Here is a 24,690-nt window from a genome sequence, read left to right as displayed (position 1 = left end):
TCGCTTTTTGCTCGCAGGTTTCTCTCTAGAGCTCCCCCCACAGCTTCGGAATAGATATTTGACAACACTGTTGTAAAAACTCGTTGGTGATTCTCAGACACCAGAGGCTAGCAGATCAACAACATCAAAGCAAATGGGACATTCTTTAAAACGTCTTCTTCATTCAGGTTCGGACAGCGTGAGGGAGCGCAATAATGACGGCATTTTAGCAGATTTCTTTTGGCCGTAAAGCAGTTGTTTACATCGCGAGACCTGATATCACGCGATACTTCCTGACGCGGCGGCCGGCGGCCCGCCGTCTCAAAGTTGCAAGTGCGTATTTTCCGCTCACGGGCACCAGGGGGGTGCGAAACGACCACCATTCAACCCGAAATAAGTATTATAACCATTCCAATGACTCCGAAGCTGTTCAGTTAAGGTAAAAAAAGTTACTTAGTTCACCTTTAACCCGCCTGATCCGCGGATTATCCACAGAGCCCCCGCGGGGTATATTTGTAAAAATACAAAATAATTTTGTCTGCTTCTGCATCCATTGCATATCGAGCTGTTTTACTTCATTTTCCGGGTCAGAACGTCTAAATTTGGTTGTTTTGGCAGTGTATAGTGTAAATGCAAATATCGGATACGGGTCACTTTTAAAAGATCGGATATAGTCAGCAAATCGGAATTGGGCATCAAGACCTGCAGTGTAAATGCAGCCTTAGTGGGGTAATTTACGAGATACATCCTTGGATCCGTTAGCGCCTGCACTAAGCCATTCGGCTGATATCTAAAGCGCTAACTTTAATAATGTTCGACCAAGGGAAAAGGCTTCTGGGGGGGTGGTTCGAGGTCATGGTGCAAAGGACCCTAGGTTGATTTTACTCCGAACCATCCCTTTAAACTTAAAAGACTCGATGAATCATTTATTTGAATGATGAATCATTTATTTGACTAGTGATTTACATGAACTGTGCAAACAAACTGATTCAGACTTCCTAAGTGCCCACTACGCTGCACAATGGAGTGTGTTCAATTGCTGCAACATGGTTTTGAAAACTATTGTTTCATTACTGAAAGCGATTGTTCTAACTTATAGCAATAACTTTAAGTTAGCTATTATCTCTTTAATAGGCTACAGTAAAGAATGGAGAAGTTTGTGTTCAACATTTATCGCATATTGTGTAATTTAGCCTGAACACTGTAATGTGTACTGTATGTAGACAAGCTCACATATTTCAATGTGTACTACTAAATTTACTCCACTTCACATTGCATCTCACAGAAGAAATGATTGTTGTACGGCCAAATTATCAAAATAGTGAGTAGCCTCAACTAATACAGCTCCTATTGAAAATGTTATAAAAAGAACCATATATCAAACCCCTTATAAATATCACAAAATTGCAAGAATGATGCTTGGTATGTTTGTGTGCTCATAATGCCATGAGGTTTCAGATAACAAGGCATGACGTGAGACACACAGCAGCAATATACCGTGCTCAATGTGAAAATCTAATCTTGCTTGGTGACCAGAGAGAAGCTGAATTATTTCTGTGTGTGTGGGTACAGCGGAGCCTTAACCATAATTTACCTGCTTTTATAGACTCTTTATCATCCGCTTACCATGGTCATCTGACAGAATTCCAATGGTCACTCAGCACAGCAAATTTTCCATTCAGCCATAATAAAACAGTGAAATGTAGGGGCCATATTTCCTCTGTAAAGGATCCTCCTGTACCACATTTCACAGACTGTTAATCTCCATCGCCCCAACAAATGCATTGAGATTGAAGCCCGTCGAGAAGGAGCGAATCAAATTTGTCTATAGATTCAATTAACAGCTTTAATTACAGACAACATTAAGTGCTGCATGCTGCGATAATTGCAGTGAATTGAATATTCTTTAATAGACAAAAATATGATCTTGTTTTTTTATACACACATATATATATATATATATATATATATATATATACATATAAAAACAAATAACTTTCAGCTGTGAGTCACTGGAATATAATTGAGGCTAGTCAATGCATGTTAATTATAATTAAAGCAAATAATCCAACTGCTAATATCATTATTCCACGGACTGCTGTTAACTGAACATACTGGTGAGGAAGAGCTACAAGCACAATCTGACATATTCAGCAAATTCGCTGTCACGGCCCGTTTCGATTATCACAGCGGAGCGCTGCTATGTCTCATCTCAGGTTCTCAACATCACTGATGCTCCCCAGTCATTTTCCAGTAAGACTTTAGGAAAGGAAACTGGGGCGAATGACAGTGGTTTCAAGCGATTGTGCAGTTTGGGCTTTTTTGATTGTATTCCTGTAACCAAGGGATGAGCCATACATCCTATTTGAATTATTTACAGTTGCTGGCAGGTGAAAGCTAAACGGCAGTTAACGGATAAGGAATGAGCAAAAAGCGAAACCCGTGACCCCAGATGGCGTCAATGGCGAAATGCTGTGTAATAAGTTGTATGACTGTATACCGTATCTCTTAAATGTCTGTTTAGTTTGAACTTGCCGCGCTGCAACCTCTCTCTCCGCGGAAGCTTGGCCTTTAAATACCTAATAAAATTGTATATTTATTAACTAACATTTACAAAAATTAATACATGCATTAAAAATATTTGTGCTCATTAGTTAATGTTATAGCTAATGCATTAATGTTAAAAAACATATTTATGTTAACAACAGATTATGTCTGGCCTCCACTATGAGCTATTTTAATCACACCACATTATTTCTCTGCTGTGTCTCAACCTTAATATTTCTTTATGCCCCTAGAAACCATAAAATAAAAGATTACACGAAAGAAGGGAACAAACGAACAGCTACATAAGGCAATTTTTAAAAACCATCTAACATTTTAATGTAAAATTGCCTAATTACTCATACATTATGAGACTCGAAGCTTGACATAGCATCTCTCGGGAGTGACTTTGGTACCCAAGCAAATTGCTTTCCCCTCTTTAACATCTGATTGTTAAAATTAATGAAGAATGACATTCAGCTCCGACTAATATAACGCTCCTGGGACAACATCAGCACGGAAGCCATATCATTGTTTCAGATATAAATAACTATAAATTTCAGAAAATATTGCAGCCTTTCATTAGTAAATTCGAATGCTTGGCATTTCAGTGTTCGTGGTTAGGTGACAGTTTCCTGAATTTTGTCTCATCATGTAAAAGCACAAAAAACAAACCCACTATCTTAGTAAAATAGTCAAGGTCTTTCCAGTAGCTCATATTGAAATAAGGTAACGCGCCTGAGCAGATGTTGCAGGGTCTGTCCTAATTTGCTCTTATTGCTCTTCCTGTGGAGCTGAACAAAATACGAACAGAATTTCTCCCCCGCCCCTCGTGAGATGTTTTGAATTTTCTTCCCTGCTCTGTATTCTTTTATATCGGGGCCGACACTTATACTATGGCAGTCTCTCATCAGATGAAGCACTGCTTATCATAAAAGAGTTGCAAAATACTGTAATCAAATGTCTCCAGCTGGGAATGATTCTCCTCTGCACTGAGACGAGCACATGAAAGAAAAGTCAGCGAGTGAATGAAAAGAAAAGTTTTCACAGCGAGCTCTTCATGTTCTGGAAGACTTTAAGGTTGGATTGTTTTATGAAACTATGATTCATCCCATTTAGTGACTGTATATGCGTTTTCATTTATTTGTGCATACACTGTTTAAAGTAAAGCCTCTAATTAGAAGCAAAAAAAAAGGCCTTCATGGCATAGCAGAATCTTTTTAAGTCCCACAAGGAACATTCATCTCCAGTTCTTTAGAAAACGCTCAGTATTGAAAAAAATGGTAACCTAAAAGATGTGCTGCAAATGGTAACTTCTAAACTTAATCGATTTTTTTTTATTACACACTACTGAATCAACCTAAATATACATTAGGTCACACCAACAAAACTAAATTTAATGGTAAGATCAGGTAGAAATAGCTCTTTAATGTAACAATTGCAGGTTACCACTTTTTACTTTGTACTAGCATCTCAAAGAACTCTTCCTTCCTTTAACTTAAATAGGTAGAGCGTGGCAATGGCAACTGATAAAATGTGGATGTGTATGGAAAGTCCCTTTGGATAAAGGTGTCTGCCAAATGCATAAATATAAAAATACTCTTTGTATTCATGTTGGTTTCCTATAGTTACATTTTTAACCCACCTTTCGTAAACTGTTTTTAACCTCTAACAATGTAAATGTAAATGTCAATTAAAATAGAAACTTTTATTTTCATTACACTGAATGAACGTGAGTTAAAGTTTTTATACACACTTAAAGTCCCCCTGTGAAAATCAAGATTTTAATGTTGTTTATATGTCTATGTGGTGTTTTTAATATGCTTTAAGACAAACTATGTGCAAATTCATCAGTCAACACCATTGCTGAGTATTTTCTCCTTAAAACTGCAGTGAACCAAAGACTCAAAATCGCGGTTTGAAATCGCTGGTGTTTCTGACATCACAAACTACCTTGTAATCAATCACTTCAAGGAATGGAGGGTTAGGTTTAGGGTTCCCCGGGGCTCTGGTCCCGCTGCTGCCGAGGCACAGCGGCGATCACAGTCATGGGGTTCGCAAATGAATCTATCAGCGGGTTAAAGACGGGCCCAGCCTTATCTCTGCCTTCACCTGATAGGTCCAGTGCCTTCTCTCAGGGTTTGGAAGCACGTGCTGCGGTTCCTTCCGCCCCGATTGAGGAACTAGATGTTACCAGTGTCTATGCAAGAGATACTGAGGACTCGCCACCTCAGTCTCATACGTTTGAGGAGCGGGTTGAGGTTGTGACAAGAGCAGTTGAAAGACTGAGTATTGACTGGCCAGCAGATGAGCAGAACGTTCATTCCAAAAGCAGGCTGGACGAACGCTTCCTGCCATCACAACCTCAACGGCGGGGTCTATAGTTTTTTTCCCGATCTCCACACTGAGGCGTCGAGATCCTGGGAAAAACCGGTTTCGTACAGAATGTATAGTGCACAATCATCAAACTATTCCTCTATGTCGAATTATAAAGAGCACGGTTATGGGGTGATGTCAAAAGTGGAAGAAACGCTCGCAAGCTATCTCTCCCCCGGTGCATCTAACTGCATCTTCCCTAAAGGCCCCGGCATTACTCACTAAGCCAGTCAGAACCACATCTTCGCTAGTGGGTAAAGCTTACTCAGCTGCTGGTCAGGCTGCAGCATGCCTTCATACCATGTCGCTGCTGCAGGCCTACCAAGCTGTGTTGTTAAGAGACATGGACGAGGGCAGGGGAATTGGTCCTGACGTTTGCAAATTACGCCAAGCCACAGATTTATCACTCAGGGCCACCAAGGAGACGGCTAAATCCATCTATGGCAGCCCTGGTGGCCACTGAGAGGCATCTGTGGCTCAACCTAAGCAATATTAAAGAGAAGGACAATATTTTTCTTATGGATGCGCCCCGTCACCTTCTGGCCTCTTCGGCGACGCTGTAATTTCAGTCGTCGAGAGGTTCCAGGAGGCAGCCAAGCAGGCGGCCGCTTTCCAGAAGCTCCTCCCCCGTCGCTCTCATGTGTCCGCTGCTGCTGAGTGGGAGCAGCCCCAAAATACCAAAGCCAACTCCTCACACCGTGCCACCCAGAAGCAGAGCGTAGCCTCCCGTGTTCCCCCACAGAAAGGCTGGGGACAGGGAGGGCGCTCTCAGCCGCAGTCTTCGAGGGGTAAGACGGATCTGAGGACCGTCATTATCTCCCAGAAGAGGTCCTCACACCCGAGGGCTCAGGCCAGTGAGGGCAGTCCCCCCTGAAGTGGAGCAGTTAAGACATTTCAAAATAAGCTTGTTTATAATTAAAAGTCCTGCATTGTGCAGATTTTTTCCCCCTAGTTATTATTAGTATTTTGGTTACACAATACACTGTATCTGGTATTTAATTCAATGTTTAAAATATACATAATCCCATAATTATTACATTAAAAAAAACAGTTTGAAGCTGAAATAATTAAAAACCTAGTGTACTTTTTGAATTCAAATAAATAAAATAATTTTGCCATGTCTCATTGTATCTCTTTTAATTAAGGAAAAACTAATTATTTTATCAATTTGCATTGCAATAAAGTTCTTTGTGCCTAAATTTTTAATTTTCTTGGGGAAAAAAGTAGGTGTCAAGCCCTGCAAGTCATTGGTTGAGTCAGATTTTTTGAAAGATTTGCCCAATAGAAAGAGGTTTTGTCAAAGAACAAATATTAGAGTGAACATTGCTATTTGTTAAGTCTTGCTTGGACTGACAGGTGTAAAGTTGTATTCTGAGTTGATCAGATGTGTTCTGATGGCAATTGAAGTTGTGTTTACCCCAGACTCACTCTCAGCTGTCATGACATTACAGCGTAGATCTATTGGCAGGAGCTCTTAAGATTGTTTCTAAGCTATAGACTCGTAAAAGGAGACAGGCATTTATCTCAGTATTAGAGTAGCAGGATTTTCCTGACCTCAAAACGTGCACATCGTCCCTGTGTGGTCCGCCAAACTAATTCAGATGCCTGGCATCACCCCAGAAACACTTGAGATAAAATCCGAAAGAGAAACATTCAGTTCTAAATACTCCTGTTCTCGCTGCAGTCCGTTGCGGAGTTTGAGTGGCTGTAAGGTAATGAACTGTGGCTTAGGGAAAATCATTGGGGGAAAATGGATGTACACAGGCTTGAGTAATCACTTTAAAGGAAGTTTAGCTCTACCTTTGAGACAAGCAAAGCTCCATGATCAAATACAGCACAAAACAACCTTGAACAGTCCAGGATTTTTTTCACCTCCCAAAATAAATCATTGAAAAAAATAAGATAAATGGGGGGAAAAAAAACATACATATATATTCTACCCATCTGGGGTTTTAATGTTGGAAAGCACTGCCAAGTGCTTCTTGTTTCCATGCCAAATGTGACCAGAAACTGAGAGGCCTTTTCAAAACGATTTGTGCCAATATTCTTTCAACATGCTAATAGGACTAGAATAAATGGGCCAATATGCCTTTAATAATAATCATAATAATAAAGATACTATATTGTCTCTGTACTAAAGCCAAAACTGTTCAAATAATATCTGGAAAATATTTACTTTCTATCAACTATACAGCAATAAAATAAAAATCAACGGAATAACATTTTGATTGGAACAACAATATAATTCAGTAGTTGTGTCAAAATCAATGATTACTTTAACACGCTGACTCCCTGACGAAGGCTTGTATGCCGAAATGCGTCGGAGTGTTTTAAAGGTTTAAAGATGACCAAGCCATAACAATAAAGGCTTTTTAATCTTTCTAAAGAGAGTACCTTGGAGTTTCCTGAATTTTTGATTACTTTAACATGTTAAGTTTAACAGCGCTGAAAAAATGCATGTGTAGAATCCCCCCCAAACTTCCTTGTCCTCAGACCCCAGTTTGAAAATCTGTATGTTAAGACAATATTATTGCAAATAGTATTGAATTTATTTTTGAAAGCAACAAATAAATGTCAAATGTTTCATTATATTGTAGTAGTTGCTTTGCCATTGTTTTTGGAGGGTTCTTAAATGTGTGAAATGGACTTTGACATCAAAGCTCTGGATGTACTTATTGAATTATACCACTGTATCAATTACCAACACAATTCGTACAAGAAGGACAATGTCTCATGCCAGTCTGTGCTTAAAATCAGTATTGTGAGGCTCAGTTAGCACTTCAGCTTTCTCTTTGTTGACTGTGCCAAACAACTGTGTAATGGGAACAGGGCTAAGGTTTTCTGTGAGCATAAAAAAGTTTAATACCCTCAAATGTGTTATAATTGAAATGTTCACTCACCCATAACTCGTAATCTCTCTGCACCAACTACCACCTCATGGTCGTCCGCAGAGAAGAGCAGTTTTCCTGCACTTGATTTTACCTCCAGCATTTTGCCCCGTGCATGAACTCCATGAGAACCTGGCAAAAATATATTTTACAGTTTATGAAGAACATTTTCCATGTGTCACCAAAGAATCTAGCTCAAATTATTATTATATATATATTAGGGGTGTAACGGTACATGTATTCGCCTCGAACCGTCACGGAATGTACGTCACGGTTTGGTGGCGATCCACACTCCAATCCAGAAGGGGGCGTGCACGGTAATGCAACGCTGTTTGCTTTCCGCCACAACAGGAAAAAGAGCAGAAGACGAAGAGACAATCTATCCACCAACCCAAAACAAGAGTTCAGATGGCACGCAAGAGCTTGCTAGTAGTTTATAAGCTGAGTTTTGTTTCATTTTAGAGACGCTCCACAAACTTCCCAGAATATTTAACTTTGTGCATCCGTCTTTGTCACCGCATGTTAATGAACTCTCCTGCGCAAAGAAAATGACAGCGCAGGCTACGCACAACACCTTGATAAAACCAATAAGCTTGAAAACAGCCGTTGCATTTTACCGTGCAACATTGGTCAATCTCTCAGTTAGAGTAACAAATCAACAATATTTTTTTTTAAGCAATGAGGAATCTCAAATGATATCAAATTACATCATCCAGATGTGCCAATCACCGAAGCTAGGCAGAAAAAGACTACAGGAATGCAACAATGAATCTCTGCACAAGTTTTATTTTTCATTATTCCATTCATTTTGTATTTTTATAAAACAAGAGATGCTTTTCAGTATTGTAGCTGATTGTGAACCAAACAACCTTTGTTTTTTACTAGCCCTACAAAAAAAGAGGACCTATGCAAGAGTGCATTCTGTTTAGTGCTTAAAACACTAAAGGAGGCAGTACTGTACCAAATACCTCAGGGGGACTGAGTGCCACTAGGTGAAACAAACTGTAATACTGTACATCAATATATGTTCAAAAAAAAAAAAAAAAAAAAAAAACCTTAGGAGTTTGTTGCTTTTTCCTGTTGTACCAAACTCGTATCGAACCGTGACCCCAAAACCGATCTACGTCCTGAACCGTGACGTCTGTGTACCGTTACATCTCTAAAATATTGCAAACAAGCAGCAAGCAATTAAAATATTTGCCATTTGGCACATTCATGACTTTTCTGACCATCTAGTATACAATGCACAATAGAATTCAATTAATGAAACATATACTTGGTCTTACACTTCCACTTAATTTTGTTTTGTATACAGTTGTTCTAGCACCATAACTCAAGTGAAAGTCACTTAACTAGTCCATTTAAGGCTAAATTACTTTCATTAAAATATAGCCTTACTAGTACGCTATTAACCAGGACTTAATAGTACATGCATCCGTGCACATGCAATTACTGCGCTGTAATGAAGTCTCTAGTCACAGTTATAAAGGCTACATCATGAGAAGGATGAGACTATAACAATCTGGCTATCAAATAACCCTTTAACTCTTTCAAAATAGTAATTTAACCATCTGTCCCATAAAATCTAACATTATAGCTGCCTGGATTCATTTTCCTCCTGTGAGCGGATTGGCCCGTATAGTCGCCTCCTGAGTTCAGTGAATATTTCATTTCATGCTATCTACCCTAATATAAACGCCCACAGAGATGGGGCGAGAAATCTTCATTCCGATTTATAGTCTGCGAAATCTTGGGGAGCAAGACCATTGTCATTAGCACAAAGGGGTTGCATGAGGGTTTTTAAGCAATTCTTAGCTTAAGTGTGTTTGTATTTGTGTGCTTACCTGCAACGAGTTGAGATACTAATTGCTTCTTCTCGTTGAGGATGTTGACAGACACGTTCTTAGAAGACTGCAGGAACAATGGGCTTCCCTGACATTAAAAAGAAGAGTCAACAAATAAATAAAAAATAAATAAATTCAACTTTTTTACTTGTAATGCAAAAAAAAAAAAAAAAAAAGAGAAAAATACAAATTGTCTTCCACACTGTAAAAAGTGGTAACCTGCAATTGTTATGTTAAAGGTGCAGTAAGCGATTTCTGAGAATCATTGTTGAACACTGTTGATAACCCAAACAAACACACCATTGCTCATTGCTCCGCCCCCCAAAAAATGCCCAAACACGTAATGCAAGAGTAGGGGCCCTATCTTGCACCCAGTGCAATTGACTTTGTACACCGATGCATGTATTATTCCTATTTTGCACCCGACGCACAGCAGACTTTTCCCTCCACAGACGCACATCGGTAACTTAGGGAATGAACTTGCGCTCCCGGGGGCGGTTCAGCGAAAAGAGGAGGCGTGTTCCGGCACAAACGTTCCCTGGTGCTATTTTGCAGTTTCAGAAAACAATTCTGCCACAGACCAGGAAAAACCTAATCTAAAGTCAGTGGCGCGTTTTCAGTGGCGCGTTCAGATGCTATTTTAAGGGCGCATGCTTGGCCATAATGTAGTGTGTGCACAACGCGCATAAACCTTTGCTTCTCTCATCTACACACAGACGCAGCAGTTGCCATTTTGCAAACCATAAATAATTACAAGGAAAACTATTCCACATGAGGGAAATCATTGTGGTGTCCATTAAGATGTGAAAAAAAATAGGCATAAATCTAGCTTACACATTTACCAAAATTATTATACGCCAGTTTAACCTAAGCTTATTTGGATGGGTTTCTCCCATCCCCATACAATGTCACTTCTCTGTCTTTTACGGCCCTGACGAGAACGTCGGTCTCCTCGGCTGTGAACCGGTCCTGGCAAATCCGCCATTATTATAGCAATCCTCCATGGAACAAGCGCGCCTGCTCTTAAAGGGAATGTGAGATGACGCTCTGATTGGTTTATTTCACGTCACGCCCCAAACCACACCTATGAGTAATGTAGCTACTTCAGACCAACCCATTTGACATTTATCCCGCCGGTAGAATAGAAACAGCGCCCGAGAACCGCCAAAGTTACTTGCGTAACGCGTTTGATACTTGCGTTTCAGATCGTTAAAATAGGGCCCTAGATGTCGCTTTATCATAGCAGAAGCAAAGCAAAATAATGCTTCTTGAAAAATAAAGCGAAGATGACGCACTAACGACAAGGAATGTAATGTCTCTCAGCCGTCTCTCTTTCAACAGTCTTTCTTCAAATCTCCCTCTTGCTCACTCTCTCTCCTCCCCAATCATGAGTGGACATGCCTCCTGCTCCTGATTGGCTACAAGTTTGTTGTGGTGATTGGTCCAATCCACTTTCAACAGTGTTTATCAGAAATTGCTTACTGCACCTTTAAAGAGCTATTTCTACCTGAACTTTCTTTCTCTCTCTCTCTCTCTCACACAATTATTATTCTGTTTAAAACTAATGAAAAAATCAGCCAGTGCAAAATACACACAATCAAGATACATTCTCGGAAAACAAGTCTTAATATTTTATGTAGTCATGCTAATCAGGTGAATGTGTCTTTTAAGGCTGTTTAAATATTGTATCAGGAAAATAAGACAACAATGCTTATTATTGCAGTGTTACACGTTTGCCTGTGAGTGCACAATATAATCATTTGTGAAGTCTCTCCTTAGGCAGGGTTCTGTGCAAACACTTGGTAAAGATTTCTCTCTGTGCTTAGGGGCTGATCAAACATTCACACAGCATGCATGTCTGGGTTGATTTAAATGTTGGGCAGATGGTCTCCTCCAAGAATAGATAAAAAAAATAATATAAATACAAAGCATTTATCTGCAAACAGCTGAAAATAGTAAAAAAAAAAAAAATACAGATATCTGTCATAATCGTGAACAATATTTCAAGCTCCAGTTTACTCTTTAAATAAAGATACTGTGTTGCACATTAAAACCCAGAGATACGTCTTTAATTTAAATTATGCATTTTAGTTTTGCTGCTCTGTTTTAACTCAAGTGTAAAATGCTTTATTTTCAGATGCGCTTCATTATTGTGGGAACATCTGCAAAAAATAGGTCAGAAACAGAAAAAAAAAAATGTGTGAGACTAATTAAGAGGAACACAAGCTATATTTTCTATGATATGCACATATATTTCATTAAATTCCTTGTCATTGAGGAAATTTACATCAGGAAAATACATATTTACATCTTAAATTCTAAAGTTTTTTTTTTTTTTTTTGAGTTGGTTCTTGGCTTGACATTAACTTTTTTGCTCACCAGTCACTGTGGCTAGTGGTTTTCCAAAGCTACTAGCCACTCAACATTTTCATTGTCCACAATTTTGACATCAATAACATGGGGGAAAACTGCCATTTAGATATTTTTTATATAATCTCATAATTTGGCATTAGGTATATTAGGCTGCTGTCACTTTAAGACCTGACTTACAGACCCATTATACTGATACACAACTGTTTAGGTTCACATAAAAACATACGTTAACACTCGCCAAGACCGGCATTTTGACATTACTTTGTGTGTATTTGACTCTTTAAGCGCAACAAGCAGCGAACTAAATTTTGTACTGAGAAGAGGCTTTATGCTCATTCACTTTGGGTGTATATTCATCCAGAGCAAATAAAATTAGTGAGTGAGGGAAGGCGGGTTTGTGTGTTACTTGCTGTCGGAGAGATGAGAGATGAGAAAGTGCAGCTTGTATCGTGTATCTATTCTGTGGAAAATGATTATTGGAAGCGTTTCAGATATTTCAGTATCGATATGTATCGGAAAATCTATATTTTTGATAACACTACATTGCACTTATAGTTTATTATTTCAGACTACAATTGAAAAATGTATATATTATACATAAAATTCAACCCACCAAACTGGCTAAAAGGAGTGACTGCATTACACGCCACTGCTGAAGTCTACACGCAGTTGGTGAGTGTTAAAGTCAAGCCTGGTTATATATCAATTATAACACTGTACTGTATACGTGATTGAACATTAAACAGTATGAACATCAATATGTTACAAAAATCTGACATATTTCAGAATTGCAATGAGAAAAAAACGACCAGGTGATTATTAAAGAGGCGGGGTTAGAAAAAGTTGGAAGGATTTGTGACACCAGCCGAAAAGGAAAATTAAAGGCTGAGCAAGTTTTTAAAGAAGACATTTTTTTTGTGAATCGTGCAGAATACAAACCAAAATGGGCAATGACAAAGTAAACAAGGTCAATTCTGACATTAAAGTCTCAATGTAATAGAAATGTGAACCAGATTCATCATATGAGAGTTGTTTACACAGAGAAACATCAGGAATGCAACTGGTGTTCAATTATTCATACGCTGTGACCTTCTGAATAAAACATCTAAACATCTATATACCATCTAAAATGTACCATCTAACATACATCAAAAAAAAAAAAAAAAGGTTTGGAATATTACATTTGAAGGCATCATCACAAAAGAGAGTGTGAAATAATGAAGATTAGTAGTAAATATTTAATTTCTATTTCAATGAATCTGATGTAACTATAGTAAATTCTTTGATATCCTTTATTTAAAAAATAAAATTCCGTTAATCATTTTGTATACTTCAGTATGTGGCAGTCAGTTAAGCACTAGCGGATCAATTGGTTGGTAGATGCATCCCCAGGTTGCTGTGAACTAGAAATGTGGCAACATCTGGTGAGTTACTGTGGTGACAGTTCTGTGCTATGGCACTTTATGGGAATGTTTCTGCAATGCATCTTCTGCAACTTGCTTTGAATGAAAGCATCTGAAAATGTATATCTATCTATCTATCTATCTATCTATCTATCTATCTATCTATCTATCTATCTATCTATCTATCTATCTATCTATCTATCTATCTATCTATCTATCTATCTATCTATCTATCTACTGTATCTATATATGCAGCCAAGGTAGTCTAGCAACTCTCCGTTGAGTGTCGAGCTGGAAAAAACAAACTCTAATCAGGCCAATCAAATCGTGTATAGAGTCGGTGGGCGGGCTTAACATAATGACGGCAGAGTTGTGACGGTTTTGCGTGAATTCCCTGCAACTTGAAAACAAAGAATGGCGAACAGCGGTCTTTCGAATCGGCTTTGGCCACGACTCTGGAGGACTTGGAGTTTCTCGGCTTTTCTTTGAGAAAAGAACAAAGAACGGCACTTAAGTCATTCTTAAAAGAGGAAGATGTGTTCGTAGTTTTCCCGACCAGATACAGCAAAAGTTTAATCTATCAACTAGCTCCGCTGGAGGGAAAACACTCTGGTTGGTTGTGGCTATTGCATGCAGAGGGAATTTGAAAGACAACCGTTTATCCCGCCCTTCGGATTGAGCCGTGCCAATGGTGAGTTGCCAGACCTAACATCTTGATGTAGGTCTGGCTTGCCAGGCTAACTTTACGCGGCACACTTATCCTACAAGCTGCCTAAATGTAAAATAACACTATTTGTTCACTGTAGAAATTAAATATAGGTTCATCTTTGTTAAAGCTGTATTGTATTCTATTAACATTAACGGCACAGACAACAGCAGGAATATTAGGCTGCTGTCACTTTAACACCGAATGCACGGACTGAATATACTGACACACATCCGGTTTCTTTCTCAACTGTTCACTTATGATAGAAGAGAATACTTGTCGAGACGGGTATTTTGACATAATTTTGTGTGTATGTGTCCGTTAAAGTGCAAGTAAATGCAAAAGAGGAATCAATTTCATCCGTTGCACCCCTAATAATTAATGAACACACTTATCATCATGATTGCTATCTTACCAGAGATGGAGAAAAATCCCACTCCAGTAAGTTAATGTGTCCCTGACCCCAAAAATGGCAAATGTTAGTTATCAAAAGCGCTTCCCTCCACGTTTTCTGCTTTGCGTCGTTTATTTTTACCATGCATGCATACCATGAGTCTTTTATTTCCTACTGCAGTGGATGGGAGTTTCCTCTCATCACCAGTCCCATCAGGCCATTGCTATTCACCTCACCTCATCTCCTCTGTCTGTTTTTTTTCTATCACTCTGTCTTTCACTCTCTCTAGTCTCACTCGTGCTAGACAGATGAGATAACGCCAGCACCCTACACATTATCAAGCCATCCATCCACTGCAGCCTCACTGATATTATTACGCCCGGACATTGTGTGAGAGAGAGAATGTATGTCCTCCCTGCTATCGCGCAGACACCATGCTGACAGGCCCTGATGTGCACTTACTGGTCTGGACTGGATTTCTTTGGCATACAGCGGCTGAAGGAATTCCGAATCGCCCTCCAGTTTCAGGCCTCTTTCTGTGATACGCAGGTTACCCATGCCATCCTGTAGAAAGAGGTGGAGAGAAAGAGAGGAAAGGGAGAGAGAAATACAACAGGTTAATGACATGAATGAAAAAAGATGCTTACGAGTTTTTGTTAAAACATTTTTAGATTATGACATGGAAGTAATTTGGAAGAAATGTATGTAATTAGAATTTGCCTCACTGCAGTGAATGAGTGAATCTTTGTCTTAAAGGCAGAGTCTGCAGTTTTTTTCTAAAAAAAAATGTTTCCACATTTGTTTAAACTTTCTTTATACCAATACATAATTAAAATGTAAGTACTCTGAAAAGGAGAGTATAAAAATCGAGTGTCTGTAGTCCTCTCAGGGCACAATAAACACAGCTACTTATTTCCATTCGGAACGAATGAAATGATTGGCTGGGCGACTGTCACTCTCCCTCGCTACCATGGCTACCACCCCTGCTGCTACAGGAGCTGCCCACATGCGCACACCCGTTTGACTCGAGGAGGGGAAGAGGCACGGAGAGAGGCACGGAAGCTAGGAAGAATCACAATAATGGTAGAGAAAGAGCAGTCAAAATTCCCAGTACCAGCATATACAGTCAGCGAAGGCAAACAAGGCAAAAAAAGGAACTAGTAAGGTAGAAAGGTAGGCTACTTGTCACCGGAGTGTAATGTTAGTCCTCATCAGAGCCAACAGTGCTTTCATCGTGGAAGCTCTTACATGCAAAACACCGTATATGTTATGAATCTTACACGAAATTTACCTTCATCACAGTGTAACTGATGGTAATGGGAAACCGTGTATCAATGCAACCTGTTTTTAGCTTTGCCTTATGTTACTAGCTCGTTACCGAATCAAACTCAATATATTTTAAACTTTACCAGTATCGATATGCTAGCTTGATAGTGAGTACTAACAGCCATGTTAGTTGTTTATATTCATAATGATAAAGTTAGGTATTTTATTACATGTGATTCTGACATGATGTCACTACATGCACTACTGGAACATAGTGCACATGGCACTACTCCTCTCTGCTCGGCGCTGGCAAACGCGTCCTCCAGCTGAGCGGTAGGCATCGCGCGTTCATGTGTTTTGGGGGCGTGGCTTTGGAAGGAGCCCAGAAGGGAGGGGGTGGGAGTGAATGGAATAAGTAGCTGTGTTTATTGCAGCCCTGAGAGAACTACAGACACTCAATTTGTATACTCTCTTTTTCAGAGTACTTACATTTTAATTATGTATTGGTATATAAATAAAAATAAAAAATTCTTTTTTTTCTTTTTTTTTTTAAACTGCCGACCCTGCCTTTAAACAAATATATATTTATCAATCAGTATTTTTGTCCAGTAACAAATTGTAAACATTCGTTAAATAATATTTAAATTGAAAGCAAAATTACATTTTAAAAAGCTAAATTTAAAGCAAGACTTTTTTATCAATTAACATAAAACCTCTAACACTTTTTTTACGTTTATGCTTAATAATGCCAATGAGGTAAAAAAGAAAAAAGAAATTTGTATTTTCTGAAAACAAGTATTAATATTTTACATGATTGTGCTTCTCAATAAATCTACAGTGTCTTCTTTTAAGGGTGTTTTCACTGGAAAATAAGAAAACAAAAACACCGTTTAACCTTCTTTCTTTTTTTCTACAGTGATTTATATAATGTCAATGAGACATCCCTCATATGTGTTTCAATGTTAAAGAATTAAAATAGACAATTATAGATTTATAAAACAGTGGTTTTCAAACTGGGGTCCAGAACCCTCATGTCACAAGAAGTTTTAGGCAGTTTGCAGAAAATTTCAGTGAAAAAAAAAGGTGTAAATAAATTAATAAATATATTTTCAAATAAAAAAATTATAGTTTTTAGTAGTAAAAAAATCAACACCAAATCCATTTATCCATTCATCCTCAACAGAAATCCCAGAAGAACATCAAGTGATTCAAATCAAGTAATATAATAACAAATATTTCACTTTCCATTGACAAGGAAAACTTTAACAAAGCAAGCAGTTTCAACAAGCCTTCAGCACTTTTTTTGAGCCATACGAAACTCCATAATTTCAATAGGAATCAATGAAAGAATTTGCCGCGTTGAGCAACAAAAAAGGTGTTTGGTTTTCTATTGACAATATAAAATAAAATTAGTGTAGCCATATTTAGACATTCCCTTAGGGTGGACTCACACTAGGCATGGTTGCCTTGTACCGTGCCCTGGTGTGATTGTCCCCCTCCTCACTCCCCCGCTGGCCTATACTCACATTGCATGTCTTTGAACATCCAATAAATTAAAATTAATATCAGACAGCAGTGTGGATTAGACTAAAATGTCATGCTTCAACTGTATAAAAAACATGATATTGTTACAAAAATGTTAATCATTTACTTTGATTTTAAAAACATTGACGGATAATTCAAAATTTTCCATTAGTTTGTCAGGAAAAAACAAAAACAAACAAGAAAGAACATATTTAAACCTAGCACATAAACTTGTGTTTTACAACTATTATCTGTTCTGTACATGGATAGGCCTATGCGGATTCACTCTTTCTCTCTGGGTGTGCACATGTGTGAGAGAGAGAGTATCTATACTCTCTGCCAAATGACAAGAAAACTAATGTTTTTTACATGCATAGCATAAACTGATGCGCTGCTTTATATAAAAAGGAAAGATGTGTGATAGTTACTTCAATTATTAGTCACCCAATACTGTAACATGCATTTGACGCATGGAGAGAAAGCAGGGGAGAGGTCATGTGGCTCACTTTACTGTGTGCGTAATATTTACACCATATAATAATATTTATAACAACTACGAAGAGCTGCACGTGCAAGTGACGGGCTTTCGGGTGTACGAGCACTGCTCGCACATCGTATTTGCCGCTAGAACCGCCCACGATTTGACTGTTTTGTTTGTCTCTCATTGAAAATGAACTAGGGACTTGTGCTTTCCACATCCCATGTGAAACTGTGTTTATATCGAACCAAGTGGAAGGTTCCTGCCAGCCCAACCTTAGGGCGGCCCGCCAGGAATTCTCCCAATTCTCCCGATGGCCACTCCGGGCTTGCACTAAGCATTAAATGCATGCAAATGTGTTTTGATACAAGGTCCCAATAGCTCAGCTTTCTATTTTAACATTACTCTTACAGTAAACATAGACTGTTTGCTTTGAAGTCTGAAGCCTTTGGTGAGGAATCTTTTGCCACTTCCTATCCCTCACAAGCTCTTATCACCATATTTAATAACGTTCACATCAAAGGATCAAAGTGCCTGTCACAATTGTACCCTGCTTTGGTCTGCTGGCCATTTTCTTTGCACAACTGCCATTAACATGAGCAAATATGGGGAATAAGTTTTACTATGTCTGACTTCCGTAACAAACTCTTTGAGTCATGCTGTTGCAATTTGCAGGTCTGTTTGGACTGAGAAGACACATTAGCATGTGGATAGGAATCAAAGTCAGTGTGTGGAATCACAGTGTTTACTATTTGGTACCTTATTAGCCTATATAAAAGGGAAGAAGAGAATCAAACAATGATAAAAAAATAGACTTAAATTTCCAGAATTTTAGTTGACTAAAACTTGACTAACCAAAAAACAGGATAGGTTGACTAAATATGCCAAAAAACAAAAAATTTGATAAAGGGCTAAAACCAAAAAAATTAAAATAGTTGACAAATTTAACATTACAATCAAGCTAATTAGCTGCTTGTAACCAACTATCATGTTCCAAACCCAGATCCAAAAATCCCACATTTATTTATTATTTTTTCAGTAGAAGAGATTTAGGGCAGGTTGGAAGTAAAACTTGGCTTTTGTGGTGATAGAATGCAAACTAATTAAAGATACAGGAGAAGGGGAAGGAAGGAGAACGAGATTAGGCGCCATATGATAGTGAATATTTCCAGGTCTTTCTCTACATGAATCAAAGCAGAATCGAAGGAGTGGCAGATATGGGCAGAGGAAAGGCAAAGAATATGATGAATTATTCAGGCATGTTTGCAGCAGCTGACAGAAAGGCCGAAAACTCTCAGGTGTGTTTCGGCACGGTACCATGCGGGAATCAACAAACCTCCTCTGGCGTGCCACAGTTTATGCAGCATCAAGGAGTAAATTGATTTCCACCACCAGTGTCACTGCACTGGCTGTTTGATATTTATTGTGGAAGAGAATGTGTGAGAGAGGAGACAAGAATTGCAAAGAGGGGTCGAGTGAAAAAACAATCTCCTTTATCTGATGCTGTGACATTGAGGGGATGGACAGTTTAGAGTGCTTTAAAAGAAAGAAAGAAGGGAGAAAGACACATATCTTGCGAATAAGCTATTGTGGAATTAGTAGAAAAATGTATTCTAGGTTCCAGACCTCCAAGTGTGATCATTTCTCCTTGGGCTTTGATGGGACCCCCTTTCTAAAATATAAAGCAACTGTATATTTTCATGTATAAAGTATTGTACTTTCAAGGTGGACAGGGGTCATCATTGACACTCTGATTGGTCTGCGGCTACACAGCCCCATTCGATTGTGACACATTCACCCCATAATCATCATTTTTGTTTGCTGTGTGACACAGTGGACCTTCTATTGGCTCGGACCATAGGGGATAGCCTTTGCTGCCCTTGCACATCGATGAGCTTGACAACACCCAGTCGCCGGTTTATAGTTTATCCCTCATCGGGCCACTGTTGGTAAATTCTCACCACTGCTGACCAGGAGCAACACATAAACCTTGCCATTTCAGAGATAATCTGACCCAGTTGCCTTGCCATAACAATTCGGCCCTCAGATTTCTCCTCCATTCAACATGGTGATTATGAGAACTGATTGTTTGCCTACCAATTAATCTACCCAGACATTTATATGTGGCCTTGTTAGAAGATGATCAATGATATTTGCTTCACCTGTGAATTTGACTCATCAAGCTATCAACATAATAAAATGATTTGGGATTAACCCTTTAATGCATAAATGTTTTGTCAATCATTATTACATATCCGGGTCGTTTATATCTAATCTCTAACTTCCGCAATAGTATAGAACTCTCCTGATATTTTAGAGGTGACGTATTATGCCCCTTTTCACAAGATGTAATGTAAATCCATGGTGTCCCCAGAATGTGTCTGTGAAATTTCAGCTCAAAATACCCCCCAGATAATTTATTATAGCTTGTCAAATTTGCCCCTTTTTGGGTGTGACAAAAACGAGCCATTTTTGTGTGTGTCCCTTTAAATGCAAATGAGTGCAGCCTTACGGAAATACTCAGGAAGATGTTGCAACTTTTAGACTGCACCTGGACGTTTCTGAATGGTTAGTGGATACATTTATGTAGTTGTTGTGGAGTTACATTGATTCATCTCATCGACTTGCATGTACTGTCATGTTTAACTTAAACACAAGTTGACAGTTCCCTGAGGTCTTTATAAGACAGCTGTGACATTGTTTTTGTCAAATAGTGTTCTGTGCTTGTCTGTGCAGCCAACGACAGAACAGTTTGCATGCTTTGCTCAAACTTTTGCTATTGCGTTAGAACTGGCTATAGTGTTGTCGCTTGCGGAAACCAAATGGCGGCGCTGTGTTTGGAAACGTGCAGATTAAGGGGCAGTTATATTATAATAAGATCCCCTTCCTACATCAGAAGGGGAGCGAAATCTGATCTGCTTATTTTTTGACATGCTTGCAGAGAAAGTCCTACCAAAACAAAGTTACTGGGTTGTCACTTTTCACGTTTTCGGGGTTGGTAGATGCACAGGGGGGACATTCTGAAACAGACATTCTTAAATGTTTTTGTTATATTGTTAATAATGAATAGACAGGAATAGTAAGAAGGTTGATGTCTAACTTTAAAAAATGAATGAGGGGAAGGGTAGTGAATGACTATCCTTCCCCTCATTTGAGTATGTGACTATTATGATTGACTATGATTATTATGTTGACTTGATGACATTTGAGGTTTGACACCTCGGAGATGCGCTCTCCTACATAATCTCTTGATTATGTATTCATTATTATTAAAAGGAAATGACGAGAAAATAAAATAAAATATCTGAGCAAGCATAAAACTTGCTTTATATGTGCATCTCAATGCCAAAAAAGCACAGAAAGTATGCAAGGCTGTACAAGTCAAGCACATCTGCACACTGCACAGGATAGCAATTTCGAAACAGTAGAAGGTGAAGGTTTAGCTCTTGAATCTTAATTAGCTAACATGACTGGATGGTCTAGGAAGATTACCAAGCAATGTCAGTGCAAGCTAATTAATATTTATGAGCCCAGTCTTCACCATATAGTGACATTACAACCCAACCATCTTCATTCCCCACAATTTAAAAGTCATTCTGTTGCCAAGGTTGTAAAGCCATGAATAGGGTAGCTTCCTCCACCAAAGCTGTCTGATTTATATCTAAATGATAGCTTCCATTACCAAAGCTATCTCAACATATCTCATTTGTGAACATGTACACAAACTAGGGCTGCACTATTTGCAGCCCTAGTTTTTTATATATTTAAAAAAATGTGATTGCACTTTAAAATGCAATCTTACTGCCGCTCTGTGACGGCACTCCATCCATCCATCCATCCATCCATCCATCCATCCATCCATCCATCTATATACCTCCCTCTTGCAGCAACATCTCTTCTCTGATGATGTGTTTACTGATTTGACGTGAGGGCGGGACAACCTGTCACTCACATGACATCACAGCAACAGCAAACAATAATGATTACATTTTCTTGTTCCAGAATCTGTTTCACACAGATATACACTACAATAGGGAAGAAAATACTATTGCAATTTCCATTTCATGCTGACTTTAAAGACTCTTCCAAAAATCTCTTCCAACATTCAGGTTGGGAGCAACATGAGAATGAATAAATAACTATATTGCATTGTCCCATATGCCGGGTTCAGACTACATGATATCAGGCCATTTTGGCACGATGCGTTTGATGTAGTGATTTTAAACGACAATGGGGGTCGGGAAGCAAGAATCAATAGTTTCATCTCGTAGCCATAGTGTGTCATATTGGAAGACAACCGACATCGCTTCTGCTATGCTTCACGGTGTCACAACAGAAAGACTAGCTTTTTTTTTTTTTTTTTGGACCAATAGAAGCACAGAAGCTCCTCCGTACACAGCTTTCAAACATGGCGGAGTGAAAGACTGATGATATTGGTGCTGCTAGGTGGAATTATGTAATGGAGGAAAGGTTTTTGGAACTATGGCAATAATACTCCAGACTTTATGAAATACCACGAAAGAGTGAAACAAGATAAATGCTGATGAAAAATAGCGGAGGTGCTTCAGCAACCCGGTGAGTACTGTAATTGACCGTTAGTTACTGTTCCTATGTCCGAAAAGTCATGCTGCTTTCACGCCACATCATGTTCTCAGGCATGAAAAATACATCGCGGAGCAAAGAGGATACTAACAACACGCTGACAGACAGGACAGAGCAGATAAATACCGTTTTGTGATACTTTAATGTGTCGTGATAGATCGCTGTAGAGACTCAGTTAAAGCTGCTCGTGAACCAGTCATCTCTTCCTTCTAGTTAATTTATAGCATCCAATAAACATGAATAAACATCATAAGGAATGTTGTTTCAACCGTGGAAAGACGTCAGTAAACGTCTCGGTTACGTATGTAACCCTGAAGGAGGGAAGGGAGACGTTACGTCAGTGACTGACGAAATGGAGGTTTCGCTAAAGAGCCCTATGACCTTCGAGTTATTAGAAAATGAGCCAATGGTATGAAAATACCATGGGTCTGCAGAATTTGCATTGCGAACTCCGGCCCACCGTGTGGGTATGAAAGGAGCCGCGAGTGCAATCTCGCATTATGGTTACTATGCGCCCCGGCCGTTTCAGCGGTAGTGGCATGTGGACGTAACATACATAACCGAGACGTTCCCTTTCAGTCAGTCACTACGAGTTACATCAGTGACTGACGAAATGGGGGTCCCAATCTAATCTCGCCACTGCGGCTGTCTTCCAGTGTCCTGCGCAAGCCCAGCTCCTTGTCGTGAGGCTAGCACGAGCGAAGGGCCAGGCTAACGCAAGAATACAAAGGTACACTGGGTAGCATATCCCAGGTGGAATATGTAACACAGCACCTACCCGCAGGGAGGACAAGAATACACATATGACCTGAGTACAGAATGCATATGGAGAACTCAGAGGTATCCAGCCTGCAGTGGAATGTTTCAACCTCGAGATGGCAAGAGAGGTCTTGCCGAGGGAAAGACACGTGCTCGGAGGAGACTTACCATGGAAATACACACGTGGGGGTTGCCCAAGTAGGTAACCATGCACATGGAGGCACCTAGCCAATCAGGAGGGCTGTCAAACCGGGCATGCACTCTGGTGACGGCATCAACAGTGCAGGAGGAACTCAGGGTCTATGGAGAACTCATCTGAATAAAATAGCGCATGTATCCAGTCCGTGGAGTGGAATGGCGCAGCAAGCGATGACACTGAGCAGGTCCTACTTACTGGCCACAGGGAGTGAGTACACGAGAGGACACTGGCTCTACACGGAGACTGTAGAATCTTGTGAATGTATTAGGTGTCGCCCAGCCTGCAGCTCTATAGATGTCTGTTAGCGAGGCACCATGCGCTAGCGCCCAGGAGGAAGCAACGCTCCGAGTGGAATGTGCCTTCAGCCCTAGGGGGCATTGCAGGCCCTGCACCTGGTAAGCCATGACAATAGTGTCCACTATCCTGTGAGACAACCTCTGCTTGGAGAGAGCCTTTCCCTTCAGCTTCCCACCGAAACAGACAAAGAGCTGTTCCGAGGTCCTGAAACACAGCGTTCTGTCTACGTAAGCACGAAGGGCGCGTACTGGACAGAGCAGTGCCAAGGCTGGGTCTGCCTCCTTCAAGGGCAGCGCTTGCAGGTTCACCACCTGATCCCTGAAGGGAGTGGTGGGAACCTTGGGCACAAATTCCAGGCATGCTTCATCAACTGAAAATGCCTGCAGGTCCCCTACCCTCTTGATGGAGGCCAAAGCAACCAGGAGCGTCGTCTTCATAGAGAGGTACTTAAGCTCGACTGAGTGCAATGGCTCGAAGGGAGCTCTCTACAGTGCAGATAGTACCACTGCAAGGTCCAAAGAGGGCATATGTGGAGGATTTAACGCCCCTCTAAGGAACCTGATGACCAGGTCATCCTCCCCAAGGAGGTCATTGAGTCTCGATCTAAGTATCGCAATGGCCATGTTCCCGCATTGAGAACATGACTCATCCACGAGTGCTGCCTGAGCGTGATTAAAGCGATGCCCATGCAGCTCTTTTAGAACAAAGAAAGCTCTCTTTAGCAGTGCTGAAGTGCCCAGGGGAGAACATGAGCCATGTGCGAAGTCACTGCACAGACGAGCAGCAGGACCGTGAACCCGCTGAAACACGCTGTCACACCAACACCGACTGAAGAGAGATGCTCGTTGCTCTTGATGAAGGTGAAGAGAAGCACATCAGCTCCGAAGCATAAACATAATGCGAGATTGCACTCGCGGTTCCTTTTATACCCACACGGTGGCGTATGCCGGAACAGTTCGCGATGCAACTTCCGCAGACCCATGGTATTTTCATACCATTGGCTCGTTTTCTAATAACTCGAAGGTGATAGGGCTCTCTAGCGAAACCCCCATTTCGTC

General features: G+C 39.9%; 1 protein-coding gene across 2 annotated transcripts in view; it reads right to left on the bottom strand.

Annotated features, from left to right (window-relative positions):
* The window catches only part of sgcd (sarcoglycan, delta (dystrophin-associated glycoprotein)), a 207,337-nt gene that overhangs the window by 42,431 nt on the left and 140,216 nt on the right, over positions 1 to 24,690 (bottom strand). For both annotated transcript variants that reach the window (XM_084388062.1, XM_084388061.1), the window contains exons 3-5: positions 14,970 to 15,071; positions 9,632 to 9,719; positions 7,800 to 7,919 (exon numbers count right to left, since the gene is read on the bottom strand). In XM_084388062.1, coding sequence (XP_084244188.1) covers positions 7,800 to 7,919; positions 9,632 to 9,719; positions 14,970 to 15,071 — 310 coding nt within the window. The remainder of the gene's footprint in view (positions 1 to 7,799; positions 7,920 to 9,631; positions 9,720 to 14,969; positions 15,072 to 24,690) is intronic.

This window comes from Rutilus rutilus, assembly GCF_951802725.1.
Source record: "Rutilus rutilus genome assembly, chromosome: 18".
NCBI lineage: Eukaryota > Metazoa > Chordata > Actinopteri > Cypriniformes > Leuciscidae > Rutilus > Rutilus rutilus.
Note: the sequence above shows the minus strand (reverse complement) of the source record. Positions and strands in the feature narration are given on the sequence as shown.